General features: G+C 33.7%; 1 protein-coding gene across 2 annotated transcripts in view; it reads right to left on the reverse strand.

Annotated features, from left to right (window-relative positions):
* The window catches only part of CCSER1 (coiled-coil serine rich protein 1), an 899,545-nt gene that overhangs the window by 282,003 nt on the left and 589,560 nt on the right, over positions 1–27,982 (reverse strand). For both annotated transcript variants that reach the window (XM_012774012.2, XM_075998660.1), the window contains exon 10: positions 26,943–26,987. In XM_012774012.2, the coding sequence (XP_012629466.2) occupies positions 26,943–26,987 (45 nt within the window). The remainder of the gene's footprint in view (positions 1–26,942; positions 26,988–27,982) is intronic.

The following is a 27,982-nucleotide window of genomic DNA, read 5'->3' on the forward strand; positions in this document are numbered from 1 at the left end:
GAGGGATAAATTTTACTATGTGCTATAGAAATTCTTGAAATGCAATGTTTATAAAAGTCTTCCATACTAATAACAGTAAAAATAACATGATATATGTTTCAGTAGCAATTATATTAGATTTAACTGTAAAGCAAGCTTCTACATGTAAGTTATTTTTAATGAGAACTTACTCCCTAGATGTACATTATCACACATGATATGCCATACCAATAGTATACAAATAGTAATTACTTCATAACTCTTGATGCAATGCATTTTTTAAAATATCTAATAGATATATTTAAATATGATATGTTGATTGAAGTAGAAGTATTAATAACCATGTAATAGTTGTATAGCACAGAAGAAATAAAATTGTAAGTTTATTTCTATTTGCATTTGCAATCCATATAGGGCTTACTTACTTCCAAGAAGTTTAAGTGATATGTTAAGATTGCTTTTACTTAAAAACAAGTAGAATATAGAAAAAGAAACTTCAAACGAAAATGGCAGTGTAAAAGAGGCTGTTCTCTTTTTCAAGACATGTTAGTGAAAAAGTTTAAGGTAGCTCAAGCTTCAGTAACATAAAATTTAAATTCACCTAGGAAAAAGACTTTGACTCTCAGCTCATAATGCTTAACTTCATGCAACACTTCCCAACTCTGGTTATTGAGACTTAATAAAACAACCAGGAAAAACTTTGTTGATTCATTCGTTCACCCTTTCATACACATTTAATGTGTGTCTACTTCAATGGCAAATGTTGCTATGGGTGCTGGGACATAAAAATGAATAAGACACGGTTCATGCATTCAGAGTGTTTATCAAATTGTGAAAAGATAATGGATGAAATCAGAGACTTTTATACTTTGTAGCAGGTACCATGATTGAGACAAGAATTCAGTAGACTTGGGAACCCAAAGAAGCAGCAGCTCAGTCAATCTGAATGGATAGAGGGAGATGGTAAAGCTTGAGGCAAGTCTTAAAGTATTCCTTAGAGTTAGCCAGATGGAAAATGTTCACGGGCGAGGAAAAATGCACCGCACTTTGGGCAGAGATAATAGCAGTGTGTGTAAAGGCGTGTAGGTATGAGAGATTATATATTCAGGTCAGTAGAATGAATCTCACTGGAAAAATGTGCATCATTAATTTTTAAACCAGAGTTTTTAAAGTAAACAATGCAGTATTTCCTATGTTGTTATATTCGTACTATTTTCAGTTGCATAGCTATGGCTCCCTTCTGAAGAGAACCAATGACAATATCTGAAATTTTTTTGAGACAGGAATATTCTTATACAGTTTAACAGCATTTAAAAAGGAAAAAAATGCACTGAAAATTAGTATAGAGCATGTGCATCAAGAAAAGATGCATTCATTGTACTTTACAATGATATAAGTATGATATTTTAGCCAATTCCAGCAATGAAATCCACAGAAGTCATGAAAAAGACAGATGCCATCTTACAAAGCAATTCTGTCACTGAACTTAATTTATCCTAGTGTGTCCTGCTCATAGGGAATATGAGCTCTTTATAATGGTGTATAATTAGATAAACAAAAGAATGCATGGCAAAAATATTGAGTAAATGCCAGCACACTAGTTCTGGACTCAATTAAATTAGGTTGACACTGTATCAATGTTAGCTCCAAAACACCGACTTTAATTTCATAAATACATAAATCTGTCTCAGTGACATATAGAAAATTCTAAGGTACTCTCTTTTTTAAAATTGGTATAGTGCCAAAATTAAATATCTGAATTTAAACTCCCTTCAACTAACACAAAATCAACTATAAGGGATTAAAACCAGGGGTGTTGTATAGTTATTCTGAAAGAAAGTCTTTATTCACATAAATGCAGTAAGTGGTAAGAAACCTGAGTCACTCAGAGATTAAGCAACTTTCCCAGAGTCAAAGGTGGGGTTTACAAAATTGAGAAATATTTACGGGATGCCTAGTCTGTGCCTGATTTTGAGTGAGATCCTAGGTTGCCTGGCTCCATGCTTTTAGCGTCTATACCATGGGACCTTTAAATCTCTTAACCTGTCAATTGAAAACAAAGATGACTACTTCATTTTATATTAAATAACTTCCTACATTTGTCAGTAAAACTATTATATTCATGTCAAAGTTCTGATTCCCTGAAAAGTATTTAGATTAGAAAAAATAATTAAAATAGTTTGGTAAATATCTTACTGATTCTTTTGTATATTTTATCATGAGCAGTTCCTTGAATGAAAAATATTTCTAAGAAACAGTGCTATAATGAATCTAACTAATCAAACTGCAATGTGAGTAATGAGACAAAATGTGAAATATTTAATGAAAACTATGCTATTTGAAAGAAAATCAATTTGTTAATAAACTTCATGGGTATGGTCCTTGGAACAAAGATAATAAAGTAGCTGAAATAAAATAAACTTGCTTTTAAAAACGTTATCGTTGAATAAGCATGACTGCAGCACAATAAAGGCCCAACTATAATTTTGCCCCACTGTTTCTTTAATATTTTTTTTAATGAAATAGCAGTCTTTTGCCTTATATGAGAGTTTGGCCAGGTTCCGTGAACTCTCTGCTCACATTTAAATAAAGTCATTTGAAGTAATGTAATAGCCTTGATCAGAAATTAATATTGTACATTCTAAAATGTTAATGAACACCACAGTCTTCCTCCACTATAAGATTTGTTTGCTCACATGTCCAGATCAGGCCTGTCTTTGGGGGCAGTGTGCCTTCCGGAGAGGCAGGCATTATGGGTCAGCTCCTAATCCTTTTTATTAATATATGTGCTCTCTTTTATATATATGCTAAGTCAGAAGCAAGCACACAGAAAACTGTTCTTTCTCTTTGTTTTTTTTTTTTTTGAGACAGAGTCTCACTCTGTTGCCCGGGCTAGAGTGCTGTGGCACCAGCCTGGCTCACAGCAACCTCCAACTCCTGGGCTCAAGCAATCCTACTGCTTCAGCCTCCCAAGTAGCTGGGACTACAGGCATGCGCCTGGCTAATTTTTTCTATATATTTGTAGTTGTCCAGCTAATTTCTTTGTATTTTTAGTTGAGATGGGGTCTCGCTCTTGCTCAGGCTGGTCTCAAACTCCTGAGCTCAAACGATCCACCTGCCTTGGCCTCCCAGAGTGCTAGGATTACAGGTGTGAGCCACCACGCCCAGCCCTTCTTCTACTTTTGGTTGTTTGTGTCATTTTAAAAATTGGATTTTTTTGAGAATCATGTTTAAGAGAAAATATATTTGACATTTGCATATTATTTTTCAGGTTGCATATTACTGAGGCACCAAATATGTGGAAGGGTCAGAAACAAATTGTCAGGTTGCTGAATGTGTACTCAGATAATATATTTATACATGAGTAACACATTATACACTTTCAAAGAAATGTTGACCATTAAGCTCAAGTAAGTATCAATAGTAAAATATCTTAAGTTTGATCAGTAATTATTTTTGTATCCAGAAGTCCAAAAAGTTAATAAACATCAGGCTGAGATTCAGTGATAGAATCAAGGGACCCATTGCTATTTACTATTGATTTTTTTATCCCAATCTTGACCAGTCAGGCCTCACCTGTTATAATAACTATTAAAGACACACATCTTTTCCTGAAACAAGTTTAATCACTCAGAATCTACATTCCATTTGAGGTACCAAAGCAGCATGTTTCAAAAATGTCACTAAATAACACTATTTTGTTAGAAACTATTTTAGGTGGAATAGATACTATAACCAAATTTTTCTCAATAAATAAAAATAATTGTATTGCTAGCTCAAATTAATTATTTTTTAATTTTTTTTATTTCAGCATAATACAGGGGTCAAATTAACTATTTTTAAAGAAAGTACTTTCCTTTCTTAAAGAAAACATATTATTTTTTAAAACTATTTCTTGTAGATTCATCTAAAAGTTTAAAAATAAGTAAGTATATTTTGGCTCAAAATCCATATTTATAATTAGATAATAAAATTAATAGCACATATTTTAAAAAACCTGGAAAAGAGATTTTCATTTGATTATTAGGGACATGGCATATAACACAAGTGAAATATTTTCACTTTATTCATATGAGGTATTATCTGTCTTTAAAATAATAAAACTAGTTAGTAGCCATACAATTCTACTATAAAGGGGAGAAAATAGGATCACATTCCTCTTAGCTAATTTCTTTAGCTGACATAGTGGATAGATTCTGAATCGTAAACTTAGCTGGAAGTGTTAAAACCTTGACAAATGTATATTAGCAGTATTATTAACATTCTGGAATGTGGGCTAGGAACAAAAAGTCATTTTTCATTGCTATTTTGCCATCATGAAGCCAATCATCAAATTGGTAATAGTAGGGAAAAGGTTACAGGAAGTAGTTTGCATCACTGAGCTTGATGATACTATAAATCTCCAATGGGGTGTAGGGGTAAGGAGAAATATTTAAAGTCCTCACATAAGAAGAAAAGATGTTGGCACACAGTTTATATAATACATGTAAGAATTTAGTTTGAGGAAGCCCAAGTCTTCAAATACAATCTACCAAAATGCTTTTATTAAACACCCATTTCTGTATGACTGTTTTCCAAGTCAGAATATGAGAGAGAGAGAGAGAGAGAGAGAGAGAGAGAGAGAGAGAGAGAGAGAGAGAGAGAGGTGGGTGGGGTAGAGAGTTAGTTTATCTATTTAGAATACAAAAAAAGAGAACAGGTGTTTTGAGGAACTCATTGCTTTCCTTTATAAGACAACTTGTTAGTTCCTATTTCTTGAAACACTTCCTCTGATACTGGCTCTCTTTCATTTGTTTATGGGTGTTATTTTTCTACCTCTATCTCAGGTTCCTCTTCTTGCTCATCCCTGACTTGTAAATACAGTCAAGATCCCACCCATTGTGATCTGGTTAGTTTTTTCTACACCTTGAAGAGCTCATTTCCCCCCTGGATTAAACTAACCCCCATCTGCAGATGACTTCCCAGGATTGTCCCCCCAATTGTTCTGTCTCCTGACACAGATTCCAAGTATTCACCTTGCTATCATCAAAAAATGTTTAAAACTAAACTGTCATCCCACATTTCAGTTTTCCTCTGAGCTTCCTTATATTTGTCATATAGTTAGTCCTTTCTCTCACAACTAAAACCTTGCAATAATCTGTTTTTTCCTTTCAAGTAACACTGAGTTAGTCTCCAGGATGAGTCAAATCATCCTTCATATTGACTCTGATCTCACTGCCTTTCAATATCCATTATCATCATGTTGCTATAAGACTACATAGGCAATTATATAGTGGAGCTCTCTTTCCCTCTGTCTTATGGAATTACCTCCTACCTCCATAAAACACAGCCACATTTTGCTCCAACTGTGCTTTGTTCTAGTCAAGAAGCATGTTCCAAAGTTTATTTAACCCTTATAGAGTTCTTTGATCATAGCAACAGCTTAATACTGAACTAATGAATGGACACTTGTATTGTCATTGCCCCTTGACTATGATATGCAAATTATTATGCAATATGAATATATTCCTTTCCATCCCCCTCACTCTCTCTCATTTAATATCCCTATATTAAAACCAAGTTTAAACTATTTTAGTCACTATATATAACTCAGTTGTCCAAGTAGTTTTGTTATCTTTGAAATTATAACATGAAGGTGAAACTAGATAATCTATTAACTGCATAAAGGTTGGAAATTCTAAATTTTCTAAATTGTTCCAATCCTCTCAACTGTTTATTTTCATCATACAGTAACTAGGAATTCTTTTTAAAAAATATGCCTGCTATATACACATATTTATAAATATAAAATGCACATATATGCAATATATTCTATGCACAATTTTGATCATTATCTATTCATCTATCTACCTACCCATCACATGCCTGCTTACTTGTCTCTACTAATCTCTATAAACTTTAAAGAAAGTCCTACCAATCCACTATGTATGTTTACATATATACAGTAAACATTCATGTATTTAAATTTTTTTCTATTTATACACAGCTAATCAGTTCAAATGATTTTTAACCTACATCTAGAATTACTGCGTTTGAAAAATTGACATAACCAACTATTTATTTTGATTGTAAAAGTATATTTTGAATCTATTAATTTACTATGTTTATCCTCTTTCCATCTCAAAGAAATGTAGTATATAAAGGCTATGAGAATTCTATAAATATGAGTGAAGATTAATGTTAAAAATGTGGTCTAGGAATGTTCTCTGGGATTTGCTTGTATGAAATCCCTGAGAATATTCGTGGATTCCTGTGTATATTTTATATATATATATAATTTTGATCGTCTGCAAATAACATTAAAAATGACAATTCATTTTAGGCTTAATACTATGAATCAAACAAAGTTTTCAAGAAAGGAGAGGCTTACGAAAGGTTGAAAGAATAACACTGCATTCTAAATGACTAATCTTTTCTCTTCTTTGTTCACCAATGGAGTTTAATCAATGTTTTCCTGAAACCTCTGCCAAGACTTAGCAGTAAGCATATTCATCCCTGAATACAGGGTAAATGTATTATGGGAATGATTTACCAGAAAAGAACATCTGCCCCTTTTTATACATGAATATCAAAACTGCAGATTGCAACTTCAATAACTCACTCTTTCCCATCTCTTTTAAAAAGGGAAATTCAAGTTATCTTTTAAACACTGGCACATTCACTGAGAATCCTTAAGCAGATTTTCCTTACCTCGACTGCCTGTGGAGGAAATGAAGCTGTATCATCAAGGTTTCTAAATTTCAACAATTTACTTAAATTTCATTACAGAAAACATCTATAGAAACTACTAGAAAGAGTTGATCATAATACTCATTTTCAAAATGACACAGTCTAACACTTATATCAATTAGAAAGTTGCAAGTTAGATATTATGCAAAACAGTCAGAAGAGCACTGGAGTGTAATTATGAATGAAGCCTTTGTTATAAACAGAAGGCATTCTTTGGGGATATATAAAAAGGTGTTTACCCATAAAAGTTTATTTTCCATTCAGTGCTTTACTTTCCTGTGAAGTTATCCAATGTAAAAGAAACTTTAAGATCAGTCTCTATAACTACAGTTATACAGCTGTTGCTTCTTCCATAAACAAATTACCATAAAAAAGAAAAAGAGATATATTGTTAATTATTATTTTTTCAAATGTGTGCTTTTTTTCTTAGAGTACCTGTATATATATATATATATATGTATATATATATATATATACACACACACAATTGCATGCATCTTGCCTTAACATAGTATCAATGATTAGAAGAAAATATTGATTTGGGGATATATCAATAAGAAAATCAAATGTTTGTTGGAAATACATAATGTTAATGTTTTACCTACAGACTGATGATAAGTTTTAGAGCTATGTAAATATAAAAGAATTTACAACCGATTTGAGTCCTATATCTTGAAATATCCAAGATGTCAAGACTTAGTCATTTGAGTAATAGAAAAGAAGCCACTGAGTTTTGCTGGAGAGTAAATAAGGATGATCAAAATTACAAATAATATTTTTCAGTGCTCGCCCACGAACTAAAATAAGAAAACAGGCTTAAAAGTTATCCAGGGCCATAGAACTAATGAGTAAGAAAGGATGTTTCAAGTGTGGTTGAGTTTTGCGGTTGCTATCACAAAACTGATATTCTTAATCATTTTTTTGTTCTGCTTTATGCTGCTGGTTGTTTGGGGTACATAAAATTACCATTTACAACGCAAGGTTAAAACACTGAGGTACCCTTCAAGCTTTGACTTTGTAACCCTGTTTGAAACGCCCGTTGAATCACTACTATCTTTAAAAAGTTTGGGTCTCTTCTTACAGATTCCACTGAATTGGCTGGGCAATAAAGTACTGCTATTTTATCACTTAACAAGCACTTAAATAACACTTACTCTACATCAGGTGTATTCTAAGAATCTTGTAAATATAAGCTGTTTAATCTATAATAACCCTAAGAAACGCACTAGACCAGGAGTGTGAAGCATGAAGTTAAATAGCTTGCTTAAGGTCAACACCCAATAAGAGGTGAAGTCCTGCTTTGAACACAGACAGACTGGTTTCAGACGTAACACTACGATGCTTCATGAAGCTCTCACATTCAAAGATCACACCCATTATCTCAAATTGTTTTCTAGTCCTGCTAAGCCTCAAGGCTCATTTACATGTAACCAATATTTATATCAATAAATGGATGTTGTTGTCATGACTGTTACCTTTTTATTTCCATGTGCAAGGTTAGCACTAAAGACTGATTGATTGTTTCTGTTTAGCTTTATACTAGCAATCAGAAAATCCTGCTGTCAGGTGGTACCTTCTTTATGGCAATATAATTTGAATGAAGGTTTCCTTAGGTATGATTCATTGAGAAACTAAAAAACGGGCTTTGTAATCAATTTTTTTCTTTAAAGAAAACAAATATAAACACTTGACTATATTAAAATAGCTAACTATGACAAACTTTTAAAAATCACTAGTCCAGGGGTGGGGAACCTGTGGCCTTACATCCACATGTGATCTTCTAAGTCCTTAAGTATGGCCTTTTGACTGAATCTAAATTTCACAGAATAAATCCTTTTATTTTTTTAATATATTTTTTCACCTGTTATATTTTTATTTTATTTTTAAAATGAACTTATTTAAAATATCAAAGAATAAAATAAGTTTCAACAAAATAATCTTCCCAGATGGACTGGCACAATTAGAACATTAGTAAGCCACAAGGGCTAATTGATGGCTGCTACTCTCATGATTTAATTCTAACTTCCCCCACCTGACTGGCACCACTACCACACAAGGCTGGCTAGAGAGCGTTTATGGGGGTCAAGTACACCAATCTGTTATCACCTTTTGACAACAGTGCACTGTGGTTCTGTTTGAAGTGGAATTTGTGGATATTGCACATCTCAACAGTATTTTTTAATTCTATCTGCTAACAGCCCATCATGTCAAAGAAGCCCAAGAGAATGCTGAAGGAAGAAAACAAATTTTTTAACGAGGATTGGGAATTGCAATATTAACTTGTTTTTGCTACAGATAAAACGATCTGCTTGCCTTATGATGCCACAATATCAACATTAAAGAAATTCAGTGCTCATCAGCATTATAACTCTCATAAGGACCACAAATATGTTAAATTAGAGAGGCATGACAGGTCGTATTGCAGAAATTAAAAAATGAAAAGCAAAAGCAAAGATAATTCTTTCAAGCAGCAATAAGTCCTGGGAACAACTGAAACAACTTATAAAGTAGCTTATATACTAGGGAAAAAGGGAAGCCATTCAGAGGTAGAAATTGTGAAAGAATGCATTGTCAAAGTTGTAGGATGCTTAGACCCCAAAAATGTTTCAAAGTACAAACAACTGTCTCTTTCAAGGAGAAACATAATTTACCAGTAGCATGAATTAGCCTTCAACTTAACAGAACAACTTCATGCAATACTTCAAAAGGAAAAAGTATATTATTCAATCACTTCGGATGAATCAACTGACTCTACTAACTTGGTGTAAGTTGTGTACTTCATTCAGATCATAACAGATTTTCAATGCTTACCAAGAGCTACTCACTTTGGGCACTTTTGCAAACAGAACATGGGGAATAGATGTCTTCAACAACTTTCAAGATAAATGTCGTGAAGTTAGACTGAACTTGGTAAATTTTGTAAGTGTATGTACAGATGGTGCACCTTCCATGACAGGAAAATACAAATGGTTTATTGAACAGATAGAAAAAAGAAGTATTAATAGATCCAGATGCTCTTATTTCTTTTCATTATATTTTACATCAGCAAAATCTTGGGCTAAAGCTACTATTTTAACTGACACTTTGCTACAAGTTATAAGTATTGTTAACTATATTCCTGAAAATGCACCATGGCATAGTTTCATAACATGCTAAAGTTGAACAATGAGGCATTCAGTGTGGATTTGCCTTACCATTCTACAGTACATTGGGTATCACAGGGACAGGTATTAGTCAAATTTTTATCTCTGTGAGAAATTCTATTAAGAACAGAATCAGCAATGTGAATTATTGAAAGATTTCTGTAGGAATGCAGCATTTCTGTGTGAAACCATTTCAAATCAAAATGACTTGAATTCTTTTTATTATTATTTTATTTTATTTTATTTTTTTGAGACAGAGTCTCGCTTTGTTGCCCAGGCTAGAGTGAGTGCCGTGGCATCAGCCTAGCTCACAGCAACCTCAAACTCCTGGGCTCAGGCAATCCTCCTGCCTCAGCCTCCCGAGTAGCTGGGACTACAGGCATGCGCCACCATGCCCGGCTCATTTTTTCTCTATATATTAGTTGGCTAATTAATTTCTTTCTATTTATATAGTAGAGATGGGGGTCTCACTCTTGCTCAGGCTGGTTTCGAACTCCTGACCTTGAGCAATCCGCCCGCCTCGGCCTCCCAGAGTGCTAGGATTACAGGCGTGAGCCACGGCGCCCGGCCTTGAATTCTTTTTGAAAGGTAAAATTACGTCTAGATATGATACGTTGCCAAAAAAAAAAAAAAAAGAACACAACATTTTGAAAAAAGCTATCTTTTTTCAAGCACTTCTTCTTCAAAATAAAATTTCAGATGAACCTTTTCCCTAGTTAGCAAAGGTGAGGTGAGCAGGATGATATATGTGAATCATTTGAAGACTATGCATCTATTACAGACCTATTAATTGGAGAATGCAATGAAAGGTTCACTGACTTTGAAAATCATGACATCACACTCAAATTAGTATTTCAGCTTCACCTAGTTGATATGACCAAGGCACCTAAAGAACTCCAGATGGAGCGGATTGAGCTCTCAGGCAATGACATTGTAAAGTCATTGTTTGATGCTAAGAAAGATCCAACTGAAATATGGAAAAATGCAGTAGAATGCCCGTGCCTTCAGCAACAAGCCCGAAAAAATGCTTTCTTGCCTTTCAACTACTTACTGCTGTGAATCTACATTCTCCTACCTACCCCAAATCAAGACATCCTTGAGGTCACAGATGACTGATACCCATCTGGAGGATCAACTGAAACCGAGGACCTCCACGCTGCAACCAAATATTCAAATGCTTTCCAACACAAAGCAGACACAACAAAGTCATTCAAAGGTTAGTTGATTTAAAATTAACAAATAGTTTTCATTTCTTGAAATTATTAAGGAGATAGTGGTCATATTTTTACCAAATAATGTACATTTCTAAGTATATCTAACTGAAATTTCTTGGATGTGGCCTTATTTGATTACAGCTAAACTAATGCAGCTTTCCAACATGAAAAGTTTCCCCCAACCCCAGCAGTAGTCTAACTCATTTGTGTTTAGGTAAAATCTTTTCTTTTGACTTATTTTTTTTTCCCTTAGAATTATGAAATGAAAAAAAAAAAAAATCCCAAACTTCCCACTCCGTAAACCTAATGCTTCAGGAAGGTTGAGATTTTAAAAAAGGACCCCTGTGTTTTGTTTATCACTTGGGGACAAAACCAGGAAACATATTGGGTGGTTTGGTTCTAATCTCTCTGAACTGCAATTTTCTTTAACAACAAAAACAATGGCAGCAGCAGCAGCAGCAACAACCATCTCTAAAGCATTTACAATGTTATATACTGTTCCAAGGACTTTGCATATTCTAGCTCTGCAGTCCCCAACCCCTGGGCCTTGGACTGGTACCAGTCCTAGGCCTGGGCCACAGAGCTCCACAGCGCTTCCACCAACTAACTCCCACCATCCGTGGAAAAACTGTCTTCCATGAAACCAGTCCCTGGTGTCAAAAAGGCTGGGGACCACGGTTCCAGCTCATTTAATCTTCACAATAACCCTACGGGGTAGCTGCCACTATTATCCCCCATTTTAAGGATGAGAAAACCAAGGTATATTACTGTTTCAAATGCTTTTCTGTTGTTACTACAAGAGCTAGCAAGAGACCGAGCTAGGATTTGTTCCTGAGTATTCTGGCTCAATAGAGCATGGTCTTTTCATTATGAGGCAGTCTTGTCTCTCTTGTACTAAATCAGCATTTACAACCTGTGCACTATGGATTCCTGGAGTTTTTATGTTGGTTTCTCAGTGCAAAATGCCAGGGATGGGCAGGGAAGCCACTGAGTGATCAATAAATCTTCCAGCCTTCTTGATTTAACCAGCTATTCATTTATTCATGCATTCAACATTCCAATGAATTTTCTTTTTGGTATGTACCCTATCCTAGGCAAAAGTAGAAAGGAAAAGGTGGAAGGCATATATTCAGAAACCATTTCTCTACATTTTATCAGTACCAAAAAAAAAAAAAAAAAAAAAGTTAATGTTGTCTGATCGAGATGGAGTAAAAACTGGCCACATTTTATTTGAGAAACATGTTGCTAATGCTCTCACTTAATTTAAAACTTTCGTAATTCAATGCAAATATTGACAAAGTTGATGGATATTTTGGCTTACTTTCTAAAAACACATCCCTTTATACAAATAACACAATCTGTTATTCAATTGGCTCTTCAACTCTGAGATTATGCTATAATTTACACATTTTTAATATTGGGAGTTAAAATTACTTCTAAGTTTTGAAAACAATTGAAAAATGCATTATTCTTTTCATGTTGCTCACTTTCAAATTCATATAACTTAATTTCACATAAAATACAAACTCACCACATATATAAAATATTAAGAGAGGAAGATAAACTGTTTCCATGACTACATTAATTCCTTACATTTTAAATTTGCAGAGAAAATTATCATGCTGTATATAAATGTACAATTTCAAATTAGTTGATGGTGCTTAACTTCTTTAAATAATTAACAAGGGCAGATGAAAAAATAATAATAACCACTGAGTTTCCCAGAAAGTTTAACAGTATGGTACGATATTGAAATTGACTAAACTGAAGGGAAGCTGAAAATTTAAGGAGAGGCATCCCCTTCATCTTTCTGTCATTGGTATAATGTCTGACTGCTTTTGTGCCACCATCTGCACGGGGCAGAAAAGCACTATGGGGTCCACTCAAATGCATGCATTCAGGCCTAAGCATCATCTCATTGTACTTCCTTACAATTATTTCTTCTAATTTAAAAGTGTTTCTACAGAGATATTTCTCCTCAAGTTCTGGGTCTTGCTTGGGACCCTCCAAAGACAGAAATAGGTCTAAAAATCTAATATGACATTTAGAGTGAAGAACAGGAATATAGTGGACTTTCAGCATACTCTTCTGAATATTTAAGATCCAAGAACAGATCTCGGATCTAATCACATTTTCAAAGTGATTAGTATCTAAAGATGTTACTTGGAGTCCAAAGTCTCAGAGTAAATACCCACTACAGTAAGACTGTCATGATGTTCCTGACATTGAATCAAGGAGACTTTATAGGTTTATAAGTTGCTTGAAGGTAGAGACTGTATTTTATTCACGTGTACAGCCCTAATTAACAAGTATATCATCTTATGAGCAGTGGACATCAAATGCTAATTGAAAACATATAAATAAATAACTGAGAATATAATAGAAATCTATCTGTTCTGGTTCAAAACCTGTATTCTTATGTGTAATTAAAAAGATTTCTCTGAATAGTAATCTGCTTATTATTTAGTAAAAATTTATAGGAACAAAGTCACTGACTTTTAACTCACAGGGTCTTAGCAAGTGCCTAACTAGCTCAGTAACAGCTTATTTATCAATGAATATTTAATTTGTTAGAAAAGGTGGCATATGCTATTTATCATGTGGAGGTCAAAGACTCAATCGGCACAAAAGAAATAGGATGTGGCTGGCACAACCCACCTCTACGACATACTAGCTGTACTTAATCATCCTAAGCACATTCCTAGGGTGGGTTTATGATAATAATACCTACTTTGCAGAATTATTTAAAAGAGCTTTGCACACAGTAGGTCCTCAGTAGAGATTAGATCTCCTTGCCTTAGAAGTTACCATCAGAAATGTGCCAGCGACATCTAGTGGTAACTCTTGCAAATCTCAAGAAGGCCACCCTTGCAACTCACAGAGCCTCCCGACACAATGTCATGCATTCATCCCATCAACGAATGTGTATGAAACACCTCCTGTGTTCTAGGCTGTTAAGTCAAATTCTGGGGATTGAAGATATGTAAAAGACACAATGCTTACCTTAGAGAAACTCTGGATTTAGTAATCCAGACAGATATAACCCAATTATTATATATAAAAAAATGTAATAGTTTCTAAAACAGCAGTAAGAAAAAGTGCAAATGTGCCAAGACCAGGTAACTTATTCTGCTAAAGGAGATGCTATTTACACTGGGTTTTAAAGGAAGAATAAAATGCCCTCATTATGGTTTATCTGAAGAAGAGATGGGGAAATTTGGATATTTCTAAAATGGTAAGTTAAGGTTTATTTGCTAAAGACTTGGTTGATGTACTAAAGAGCTTACCCCTTATCTTTATGTGACAGGAAGGTAGTAACATTCTTAAGCAAGAAGTCTTATAATTATATCCAGGTAAGAGCATAGAAGACAAACTGGAGATGGAAAAGGACAGAGGCTGGAGAAAGAATTAAGAAGTCATTTTAATAATTACCTTGAGAGATGATGAAGATCCAAACTCACTCAGTAGGAACTGAGATAAGGTGGGAGGAAATATAAGAGAGAGACATTTCTGAAGTAGATACTGAATAATGACCGTGAGAGTGTGGAGCATATAGAGAAAGAAGTGAGGTTGATTCTGGAATGAGTGACAGTTAATTCCATGAAAAGAAATAGAAAACTGGGCAGAAGAAACTGGTTAATGGGGAAGAAAGAGGAAAAATAAAAAATTATGAATTCATGGTCTTTGTACATATTTTTAAAACTTATAAAATACTTAAGTAGAAATATCCAATAAGTAAATAAACATAGAGGTGTGGAAAGAGACTTGTATTGGAGATAAAGACTTAAGAGCCATCAGCACATAGGCAAACTTTATAACCACTGAAGGGATGAGATACACACACACACACACACACACACACACACACACACACTCACACACAACAAGAACATGCGTCAAAAGAGGAAGGGCTAAGAGACGAGGTCAGAACCCTGGGAAACATCATTATTTAGTGAGCAGGTCCCAGATAAAAACTGGATTTACCCTCAATTTGTTCAGAACAGTCCCTTAGTAACGTACAGACACATGCTTAGACTACAAAATGGTCTGGGACATAGCTTGGTGATAGGAATATCTCAACAATACCAGATCATATTTAAGCTGACTTTAAGGTTTAAAAATATAGCTTCTTCCACTGTTCCATGAATTAAGATGTATTTGAATTTTCCTCTCATAATTTAAAACTCTGGTTAATGCTTTAACTGTAGTCCTTCATGGGTTAGAGGGGAAATTTTATTTGCCTGCATATGAAATGGACAGCTTTTGTACTTATCCCTTAAATTTAGCCATCCAGTTTTCTTTCCACTTTCTTTTTGTTTGTTTTATTCTCTTCCTTTTTCTCTTTTTTTCTCTTTTCCTCACTCCTGATACATGTATTTTTTGCTTCGGTGATTCCTGGGAAAATAGCCCAGTTGGTTTCATGTTTTATTATCACAGACTACCTCACAAATTTAGGATATTAACTCTACACTGGTAGTAGTGTCAGGTTGGAAAAGAAGAGTTATTCATGGTACTTAACACCTACAAACTTATGACCTTCTAAAATATACAAAATCTTTATTTTATTTTTAGAATTCAAATTATTCCCTTTTCTTTCATCTCTCATTATATTAGAAGAAACTATAAAAAATACTTATTCTATCAATTAATTTTATTGCCTCATGACTAATATTTTATATATGTTAATGCTCAGTCTCTTGGTCTTTATATCCATGTGTCATATATAAAGTGACTTTTGTGTCACTTTAAAGAGTATCTTTCCTTAGTTACCACACATTAGTTTAAACACCAGTTAACTATGTCATTTGAAAAGTCAATACATATCTACATGTATTATATAACTTCAAGCACTCAGTTAAACTTCTCTACACCTGAATCAACCTTATTTATCCAACAGAGAATTACAGTGCAGGGTACTCACATTAGATAAAAGTGATGAATGTCTGAAGACATTGCATAATGGAAAATGGGTAATTTAACCAGCTGAATTAGCCCCATCATGGAATAGCAGAAACTGACTTTAAAATTCACTTGGATCATCAGCTTTGAAATTGTGAAATTTGTCAAATTAAAAAAAAACTCACGTTAAAAATTTTTTCCTATAAAATAAGGTTTTGTAAATATTTATTTTTGTCACTATTGCACGTTTTTAGAACTCAAATTCACCTAAGATGTGTCCGATCATTATCAGTATCTATATCTTTAAGTAGGATATAATGGTAATAAATTAGATTAAATATACTAACTTTACTTCTATATTTAATTATAAATGAAGCCAATATATATGAATTAAATACACTAAAGGCAAAAGGAATGAATGAAGAGTGAATGATCGCTGGGTAAGTAGCTTTACATTTAGGGAGTAAAATGTCTGTTATCTTATTAATTCGAGGTAACAAATAACAGTATTAAAAACTTTCTTATTGAGTATTTTTATTGGCACCAGACATTGAGGTCATTTTTTATATGCAATTTCATTTTCTCTTTTCATAACAATCCTATAAGGTAAGGTACAGCTACTAATCGAATTTTTTAAAATGAAGAAACAACTGAAGTATAAAAAGGTTGGGCAACTGGGCCATCATCACAGGTGCCACTTCATTATTATTTTAATTTCCTTTCACTTACCAGGTTGTTAAATACACTTTTCACATTTATTTTCTTTATGTCAATTCTTGAATGATTATTTTCAACATGACTATCACCTATGTTATTCCATTTAAATTATTTTTTAGGATTAGTAATATCCTTTTCAAGGCAAAATTGGAAGACGATTTGCTTTACTTGATGCTTTTGACCTCTCTATACTTTGGGCACTTTTTTTTTACTAGGTACTACTTACTCTCGAGAATTTTTGTGACTTTCACTTCCAGAAAGTACACTAGAGCTAATAAGTTACTATATTAGTCAGGGTTCTCTGGAGAGACACAACCAATAGGAGATAGCTAGATAGCTAGATAAAGAGTGGATATATTAGGGACATTATCTCAAGAGATTATGCAGTATGAAAAGTTCCATTATAAGCCATCTGCAAGTTGGAGAAGCAGGGAAGCCAATAGCATGGCTCAGTCCAATCCCAAAAGCAGATAATATAATTCTCAGTCCAAAGATAAATGCCCAACAATGGGGCTGGTGCAAGTCCCAGAGTCTAAGAGCCGGAAAACCTGAAGTTCAGATGTCTTTTAAGGGCAGGAGAAGAAGGGTGCCCAAGCTCCACGAGAGAGAGCAAATTTGCCTTTCCTCGGGCTTTTTGTCCTGCCTGGGTCTTGAGCCAATTGGATGGTGCCCACCCACGCTGGGTAAGCACAGATGTTCTTTATTCAGTTTCCTGATTCAAACACCACTCTCTTCCAGAAACACCCTTACAGAAATACCCGAAAAGAATGCTTAACCAGCTATCTTGGTATGCCTTAATCCAGTCAAGTTGACACCTAAAATTAGCCATCTGAGTTACTAAATGTAACTTGTCAGAGGAGAAAACAACAGTCTTTGATAGGCCACAATTGGAAGCAAGAAATGGATAAAGAACCATTTGTGAAGCTAACAGGTTGTGTACAGTATGCACAGAATCCTGAAATTGACTCCATGCATTTCAACAAATGTGTTAAATTTTAAAATTCCAGACTTCTAGAATGTAAAGTAAATCTACATTTGAATTAATTTGTACATAAGCATTCCTGCTTAGAACTGGAACCAGACAAGTTTGCCCTCTATCACCACTTCTATTCAACATAGCGCTGGAAGTCCTAGTCAGAGCAATCAGACAAGAAAAGGAAATCAAGGGCATCCAAATGGGTGCAGAAGAGGTTAAACTATCGCTCTTTGCTGACAATATGATCTTATATCTAGAAAACCCCAAAGATTCTGCCATGAGACTACTGGAAATGATAAACAAATTCAGCAAAGTCTCAGGTTGCAAAATCAATGTACACAACTCAGTATTATTCCTATATGGCAATAGCAGTCAAACTAAGAACCAAATCAAAGACTCAATAACTTTTGCAATAACAACAACAACAAAAAAATAAAATACCTAGGAATATATTTAACTAAGAAGGTGAAAGCCTTCTACAGAGAGAACTACAAAACACTGAGGAAGGAAATAGCAGAGGAGGTAAACAGATGGAAAACCATACCATGCTCATGGATGGGCAGAATCAATATTGTTACAATGTCTATTACTACCCAACATGATCTACAGATCAATGCAATCCCTATTAAAGTACTAGAATAATTTTTTGCAGAGCTAGAAAAAGTAATTCTAAGCTTCCTATGAGAATCTAATGCCGCTACTGATCTGACAGGAGGCAGAGCTTATACAGTGATGCAAGTGATAGGGAGAGACTGTAAATGCAGATGAAGTGTCACTGGCTCACCCACCACTCACTTCCTGCTGTGCAGCCTGGTTCCTAACAGTCCACTGACTGGTATTGGTCCATGGCTCAGGGTTTGGGAACCACAAGTCAAAGACAAATGTGAGAGATAGCAAATGTCAAACTTGGTACTTAAGGAAATCGGACATTTCATACTTAATAACCTATTATTTCCGAACTGAGAGAACAAGGGCAGCAAAGTTCTCCAGAGAAGAGGAGCAATTTGTTCCTATTGTGGGTTTATAGGAATTGAATACGTCAGTCAGCAAAGCCAATAATTAAAAATTTAGAGAGTTCAAATGGGGATTATTTGTTCCCTATGAAAATATAAATCAAAACAGGAAAAAAAATCCCTTACTAAGATATGGATAACTATCAAAATAATGAAAATGTTTATTTTCTTCTGTATATTTCTGAGGTGGCAATTAGCTTCTATTTGTAATTAAGAAGGGAATCATAAGAGTTCAAGTCGTTTAGATATGAATAAATACTTCCCTGATGAAAGCAGGCTGAATCAGTTCAACCATCTGGAGTAGTATTTTCCTTTACATTAATTGACATAGTTTAAGGATAAAAAATAACTGCGAAATCCATTTCATACACACATAAAAACCCTGTAAGTTTGTTTAAGACTATAATTTCAAGTAAATATATAAGGAAATAAAATAAATATGTTTTTGCCTTTTCAAATGAAAACATATCTAGGTTTTAACTGATTCTAAAAATAATGTGTGTTTCTTTTAAAGACAGAAACTTAAATTTATGTTGATTAGAAAGTCAACTGTAATTCTTACTGGTCCTCACCTGTTTGTAAAATCCACTTTAAAATTACAACTCCTTACTTACATCCAGACATGTTTTAGAAGACTCATAAGGAATACATGTTGCCTTTCAGAACCCTGAAGTTGCAATCTCTATTTATTTCACCTTGTACAAACCCACAAAGTCATAAAATCTGCTTAATCACTACCTCTTCCCTACCTTGCAAAACCTGCCTTTAAGTAATTGAGCCTGGACTTTAACATCCTGTAAATATCCTACCCTAAATTCCCCATTTAGAGACCTACAAAAACTTTGTTAATGTAGTGTTTTTTGTTTTTGTTTTTGTTTTATTGCATTGGGTCTTACAAACTTAGCTTTGTTTGATCAATAGATTTTTTTCTTTCTGTTCTTTTGTGGCATCAACAGTCAAAGATTGTGGAGATATAATAGAAGTTCAACTGAAATCCCTCTGCAGCCTACTCCAGGTCCTCTATTTGAAACATATTTCTCTGAGGCCACTGAGGTGTCCTACTCAGGGGTCTCTCTGACTACAACAGCGAGGTAAATCCTGCTTTGGATCTAAACTTTTATTTTTGTCAGTCTCCTAAATGCAAAGCTTCCACTTTTAGGAATGAGTATGACTTTTAGTAATCCTCTGATTACCTAACCAACTTTGAAAACTCTTATCCTTGATGAAAACCCTGCTTTGTTATGTATAACACTAATGTTTGTCTTTGTCACTCTCTGTTGTGAGTTGATAGGAGGAGATTTAATTCTAAGAATTCATGAGTTGAAAAGTTCTTACCAGACTTTAGACAAACTTTATTTGGATAAGGTTTTGAAACCCGTATAAGGACTTTTCTCAATCTTGTCTTTGTCCCACTTAGTTTCATTTTGCTTAGAGGCAGAGTGTTTGCCCGGCCCCCAATTTGGTTTTAGGCCAAGTTCTTAAGATAGGAGGTCTTCATGTGGTGTTGCCTATTTGGCGGTCTAGGTCAAATTCCCACTTATTTGTTATACTAAGTCATGTGCATATGTCTCTAGCCTATAGACGTATAACCTGAAATTGCCATGTCCATTTTGGGGAACTGTATCAAGGCAACAAGACTGTTGGACTGTTACTTGATGGAATTGACTGTGGTTCAAATTATTGTTGAATCCTGTTGTAAATATTTGATTGTGTAGCTTTCTGTGCATGCGTGTGTACGTGTGTAATGGTTTCCCATATTTAAGGCTTGCTTTAGCCTTCTACGGTGATTCCGTATCTGTCAGAAGCTGGCTCCCTCTCACTTGTTTCCCTTTCTCTTTTTACTGCTACTTTTGGAAAACACTGTCACTATGTGCCTATTCTTGGCCTATAACTAATCTAGACAATGAGTCAAATGTTTCCAAAAGAGAGGAAAAAATTAAACTGTGTTCACTTCTGATTTTTCCCCCCATTTTGGATATACTAAGATTTATAATCTTTCTTATCGAAGTTGATCTAATAAGCATGGTTTTGCTTCATCAACAGGTTTCTTTTGGGTGATATCTTTGAATGTTAGTGGTTTATAATCACAGAAGAGATCTTCAAAATCCAATCTGAAGATTACACAGAAAATATAAAGAATGATAAAAACAGTTTGTAAAAGCTATAGGCAGGCACTGAGCACTCTATAAACGACAGCATACATGAAAAAGGGAAATAATATGTTCTCTCATTTGTAATATGAAATATAGAATCTGGGGTTAAACAATGGATCCCAAGTCGATTTTATTGCCCTATTTGGAAATTGCCACCTCAGAACTAATTTACAATGTAAAATCCTTTAAGAGTCAAGGTTGGCATAGGATATCATCAATTCTCATGGTGTAGACTAATCAGTGTGAACAGTAAAATCTCCCAATAACGTGACACTCAAACTATCTCTGACAAAAGAAAAGATGAAAGGAGGAGCTGTTGATGTAAATAATAATAATATTAACTGTTGCAATTTACTGGGTGCTTCCTATCAGACACCACTGAAAGAGATTTATATGTATTAACTCATTTTATCCTTTCAACAGCCTTTTGAAATAGGAACAATTATTATAGTCTTATAAAGTCTAAGTCTTTCAATTAAATATTGATTTATAAGCACAAAGATCCTTCACTTCCTTTATTACCTGTCGATTCCGAGAAGGGAAAAAAATAGGGATATTTTATTTTTTACTGAGTCCTTAAAAGGTCTCTTGATCTCAGATTCATGCTGTAAATCACATACATCTTAGTGGCAAACTATAGGCACCGAAACATTGAAAATGTCTTGTTAAAATGAAAGAGTTATTTCTGTCTTAGCATTTATAACTTAAAGAAGAATATTAGCCAATATACATTTTCAAAGAACTTGTCATCACTGATGTTATAAAATAATCTTTTATTCTACTAAAGTCTACAGCAACCAAGAATGGGATACCTATAGTTGAACAAAAATGAAAAACTCAAACTACTATATTCTGAATATTAGACCATAAAGAAAACATACAAATGAAAGCAAGTTGTGACAAAAGATTATTAAAGATTACTGTAATGATCATCTATTTCTGTGGAAGACTTTTTACTTAATGTACAAAGCTATAAAAGAAGTATAGTTATCTTCCATAATTTCAAAATTATTTAAAATATTAGACTTTAAGAGAACAATACTCTTCAACACTTTTTTCTGACTCTTATTTCCAAAAACAGTACACTTTCTTAAATTTTAGTTCTATTCTTAGAAGTTGCATATTATTCTTCTTTTATCCCTTTAAAAAACAATTCTCTCCAGTGATCTGTTGGACCTGGGAAAACTCAGTTTTCTTAACTCAAGGAATAACCTAGTTCTATAGTGGTCTGCTTTATAATTCTAATGAAGTTATACTTGGAAAGATAAATCTATGGTGATTTTTATTTTGTTCCACGTAAAATCATGCTTATACTAATATTCCAAGTAGACAGTTTATTTTGAAATTCACAACGTAATTTATCATATTCTCTGAATTTTCTCCCTTTTGGAGCTCAAATTTAGAATGACTTTCAATTTCAAATATGAATATATAATCTGTCAAGAAATAATACATTTATCTAAGTCTATTAGCAAAAGCATAAAATACACTATTAGAATAAAATAATTACTTTATTTAGAATATTATATGTTCAAATGACACTTGACATAAATAGAAAATCTTGAAGTATTATTTTAAATGACTAATGCATATAAATATAAACTAGGGTTGGTTATATAGTATTTAAGTAAATTGATTTTCAATCTACGCTTTTTCATATCTCTCTGATTAATTTTGTTTAAGTCTCAGAAGCTCATATCACACATAATTTCCTATTTATGGTTTTCAGCAAAGAAAATAGAGGATCAGAACACTGTAATTCAACAGAGAATGTTAGAGATGTATTCTAGACTGCAAAACAGAAGACAGGTTATAAGACAGCTCATGATTTTCTTGAGAATGATATATAAATAAGTCAGCTATATTAACAATTGGAAATGTCCACTTTTTTCTTAACTGTGGGTCTATTAGGATTTATCTGTACTTGCGATCATACAAGTAAAAGTGAAATTTTTAAAATATCAATTGCATGGCCAACTATCAACTGAAAAAATTCTAAAGCACCCGGGAATTTTTCTACTAACAGGATAAATCTATCTATAATTTTTTTGGCCATGTTTCTAAAGACTACTTCCAGAAATTATTTAAAGTATTAATTTCATTTCTAATGTTTAATAAGCATATTTATAATCAGTTTTATGAGAGTATACAACAATGTTTTTAAAATATTCAGATGTTGGCCGGGCGCGGTGGCTCACGCCTGTAATCCTAGCTCTCTGGGAGGCCGAGGCGGGCGGATTGCTCAAGGTCAGGAGTTCAAAACCAGCCTGAGCAAGAGCGAGACCCCGTCTCTACTATAAATAGAAAGAAACTAATTGGCCAACTGATATATATATAAAAAAATTAGCCGGGCATGGTGGCGCATGCCTGTAGTCCCAGCTACTCGGGAGGCTGAGGCAGGAGGATCGCTTGAGCCCAGGAGATTGAGGTTGCTGTGAGCTAGGCTGATGCCACGGCACTCACTCTAGCCTGGGCAACAAAGCGAGACTCTGTCTCAAAAAAAAAAAAAAAAAAAAAAAAAAAAAAAAATTCAGATGTGCCAACATAGATCTTATCTTTGGAATTCCAGATGAAGGATTGCAACATGATTTGTGCTTATTTCGTTCATCACTTTGGGACATCTGAGTCATGCAAATTATATGAAAGTGATCCTTGATGATGACATACTTGTGTTCTATTTGCATAGCCTCTGTGGTTCTGTAACTTCTAATAAGAGCCAGAATCCAAATGTTCCAATAACCATTGCCTTTCACATCAGCTTACCACATTCAGTAAAATTTCAGAAGCTAAATGTTTAATCCTGATTTAGATATTTAACCATAATAATTATTTCCCTTCATCCATGATATGAAGTCACATATCATGTGTTTTTAGACCTGTGATATAGGATATTCAGAATACTGATGGCTGGGTATTTTTGAGGTAGGGTAAAAGTCAAGAAAATCTGCCATTTAAAATTAGTGTGTACACACACACACACACACACACAGATGAATCCTTAATAAGTTAACAAAAACTGTACTTTGGGAAAATATAATATTATTTAAAATAACAAAATGCACTTTAAAATCTTTTAAGAAAACTGATAGTAACTTGGTTTTATGTATATTTAATAATAAAAGCACTATATGGGAAAGCAGAAATTTTTTAAAGTAAAAAATATAATGATTTATCTATGTGTGTTACCCAGTGAATTTTCACCAAGGTTTTTCTATGAGTTGCAAGATACCACTGGAGGAAGAATGTTTGTTTACACTCAGTTAGAAATAGCTGTTAAATTGTCACATTTTATATAGAATTCCACTAAGCTCCCTTTTTAAACAAGGTTATTATGTGTTACAATCATCCCCCTCCATTTATATACACAGTATGCATGTATAAATATGAAAAAATACTGATATAACTGGAGGTTTTTTATACAGCTAATATCTATTTCAAATATTTCACATTTTAGCAATTTAGCTGCTACCCATCTCTATTTCCTTCAGAAAAAGTAATTTATATTTTAATCACTTCTATTAATTTATATTTTTATACAGCATGTAGTCTCAAATCTGGCCTTTCTGTCTAGCAATTAGCTTTTTAATAGTATTTACCACTTAGCTAAATAGCATATTACTGCCTGCTTCAATTTTCCATGCATACTGCAACTATTGTCATTACCTTTATAAGTAAATAGGACATTTTAAATGACATTTCTTAAACCTTCTTATAAATATTTGGTAATAGGCCCTTAGTATTACATTCATCAACACCTATTGGGAATATCTGTCATTGGAACTAAGAAAAATAAATTTTGCTTAAAAAGTAGTCATTGTCATTTAATCTTTATCAATCATAATGCCATTACAATGAGAAATTCGAAGAAACTGGAATAAGAGTTTTGTAAATCCACACATTTCAGCTTAAGGTAATCAGAAGTACTTTGTACATCCTTGTAAGGCACATGTGGACACAGGACATAGTAATCAGAGAGATACATGTCACATTTCTTGAGCAAGAGATATCACAAGGTTCTTAACGCTGTAATTGTACTTTGTTTGCAGATCATCTGCCCCTGAGACTTGACAGAACAGTCTTTACAACATACGTCACAGAATTATCTTATACTTCCCTAGAGTTTCTTATGGTAAAACATATTAGGTTCCTTAGATGTGGGAAAAGCTAGGGTAATTGGTTAGATTGAACAGAAGTATGCCCAAGTAACCCAGGGTTGTCCTGGGAGGAAGTAAAGTAGTTGTTTTGAATTTTAACAGAGAACATTTATTTTCTATTCAGGAATTGGAAGTGTTAGGTAGAAAAGACACTGCTGGACTATCATTGATTTGATGATCTTACCTTGTTCACAATTATTCCACTAACGTTAAGATGGTCCAAATCAAAGTTGTCTCTCTATGCAGATATATACATTAAATTGTAAGCCATTAAAATGTTGACCTTCACAGAAACCACAAAATAGTTTCAAGAAAAATAATTTTTTAAAAAATTTAAAACACATTATCACCAAGTGCCTTACCAGTAAGTACATTCATAATACAAATAAAATCAGAGGAAATGAGAAAATAAGCAATAAAATTTAACAGCCACTGTTTTTGATAAAAACCAACCATTATGCTCTTAAGAATAACACAAAAAACTACAACATCTTAATAAAATAAATGAAGAATTTTGCCACTGTTTAGCAATGCCATTGTATGAATAAAAGGGTTTAAGTTTTCCTTCTTTTGACGCATACTTGCTATTGGACCAGAAAGCAGCAGTGAGAAGCTGAGTAATTCCACACTGTACTTTCCTAAAGGCACCACATCATCAAACATAAGTTGTGGCAGTACTGCTTGGGTGTGAACTTTCACTTAGGAGGTGATGAGTTTGGTTCTTTCTCTAGGTAGATCTACTTTGGCCATGTCTGAGTGAAAGCAGTTACTCTCACAAAACCATAAAAGGCTCTGAGATCTTCCTTACAGAGTGCATATTTTTTCCCAGTCATACTGACAACCGTGCTCTTATTATCTTGCTCTCCTACAACTTGAAAAATATCTGAGCATTTATCTATATTTCTCCCTCTCCAGTTCTTCTGCCGATGTGAGCCAACTATTATGTGCCCCTCAAAAAGAATAGATTCTTCTAGATGGAAAATAGCTGAGAAAAGGAAAAGAGATCCTATATGACAAATTCGCTAAAAACTAAAATGTCAACTACTAAAAACATACAACTGGAAATTAAAACAGCAAGGAAAGCTGGCAAACACCATATATTTAACAGGAAAGAAATGTTTCTACAGAGAGAGGCCACCAATAGAGAGCAGAGTATGATTTATTTTCTCATTTTGTAAGACACAATACCTTCACTTTTGCCCCAAAATTGTTATGTATCACCAAAAATGAAATTACTTTTTGTGCAATAAGAAAGTACTGATTTACTAAATTAAATATTCCACCCTTCCCAGCAACCTGGATCACAGAATAAGCATAGCATTTACACATTAAGCATAGAAATAATTTTAAGTAATATTAAGTCTTCACATTCAGTTAGAATTAGAAAATAATAATGTATATAATTACATGATATGTTATTATGTTTTGTGCAATTAAAAGTTTTTCCTCTTTATAAAACATCTGGAATAGACAACTAATTCAAGTTTTAAAACCATTACCCTTACCAGAGCAACATCACACTATCTAATAATGCATACTAACCTAGTAGCATATGACAATGGCCTTTGATCAGAGAATGAAGAATCCCAGATGTCCTAAAATATTTGCATTGTTAGAATTTTGCTAATTTCTCAGTAAATTGTTTTTAATATTGCATTGCAATATTTGCTTAAAAGGATTTTCTGTCCTCTCCTTCCCAGAGGACCATGCTGCTGTAAAATCTGTTTTAACAGAAACAATACTGGCTAACCAGAAAAATATTTAATAATGTTTTCTTCAGTTTCAGAGGAAAAAGCACAAATAATACATTTACATAAACATGGGTTTCTTTGACCACAGTGAATGAGACTATATGTACACACAATTCCTCTCAACACATCCCCATCACCATTATCAACATAATTATCATCAATCACCATCAATATATACCATTTTTCCTTATCCTTATTCCTTAAACTTTCTTACCTCTCTCCCTCCTTGTACTGCCTCCAGTCTTTTCAAGTTTAAACCCTGGAAAAGAAAAACAAAATGTATTATTGTTGGCAAAGAAAAAGTAAATAATATAAGTACTAGTGCAAGAATTTTGAAATAAAGAAAATGATTCATTTAACAGAGAAGATCTGAATATAGATGAACACGAGGGCTGTCCAGATAATTAAATTTTATGAAGAACAGAATTAGCAATGTGAATTACTGAAAGAAGATTTCCATAGGAATGCAGCATTACTGTGTAATATGACTACAACTTAGGGACCAAATAATGCTGGCAAAATGTGAATCAAGCTGTGTTCAAGCTTGCTGGAATTTGGTAACTTCTTGAGTAGTTTCATTAGTTTCACTGAGAGGCCATACAAGATAGGAAGATGCATAACAAGAACCTGTAAGAAAACTGAACTACCCATCTTAAAATTAAAACATGACAAAAATATTAGATTTAAAGCTCCACAGAGATCATCCACTACAATTCTCTATATCCTTCCCCTATCCACCACCACCCTCATTTTATTGATAGTTTAACCAAGACACATAGGGTTATACATTATCTTCATCCTCCAACAGTGTGCTTTCCTTCTTAATATGATGCCCCTATTTAAGAAGAAATGTAATAGAAGCAGGGGAGGCAGAAGTGTTTTATAGAAACTCTTTATTCTTTTGGGGCATAAGCTCCAAAGTGTTGTGCCTTATCTAAAGAAACCAGTTCAAAACAGAACAGACAACTGGAAGATCACTTTAATCTCAATCCAGTGAGAGAAGAACTATTTTGTTACAACATGTAATAAGGTTATTGTAAGAATCGAATTAATCCAGGTAAAACAGTTGGAATCTTACTTAGTGCATAGAGAACACTCAAAAATATTAGTTATTATAAATTAAAGTTAATTCCATAACAGTAATAGTAAGGTCTTTCATTTGGATAATGCTGACAAGAGCAGCAGAATCTTAAATTATTAATGAAAATCAGTGCACATGGCAGTTAACTATGGAGTAGGCACTGTGCTGTGTTT

The sequence above is a fragment of the Microcebus murinus genome, chromosome 29 (genome assembly GCF_040939455.1).
Source record: "Microcebus murinus isolate Inina chromosome 29, M.murinus_Inina_mat1.0, whole genome shotgun sequence".
In the NCBI taxonomy this organism is placed as follows: Eukaryota; Metazoa; Chordata; class Mammalia; order Primates; family Cheirogaleidae; genus Microcebus; species Microcebus murinus.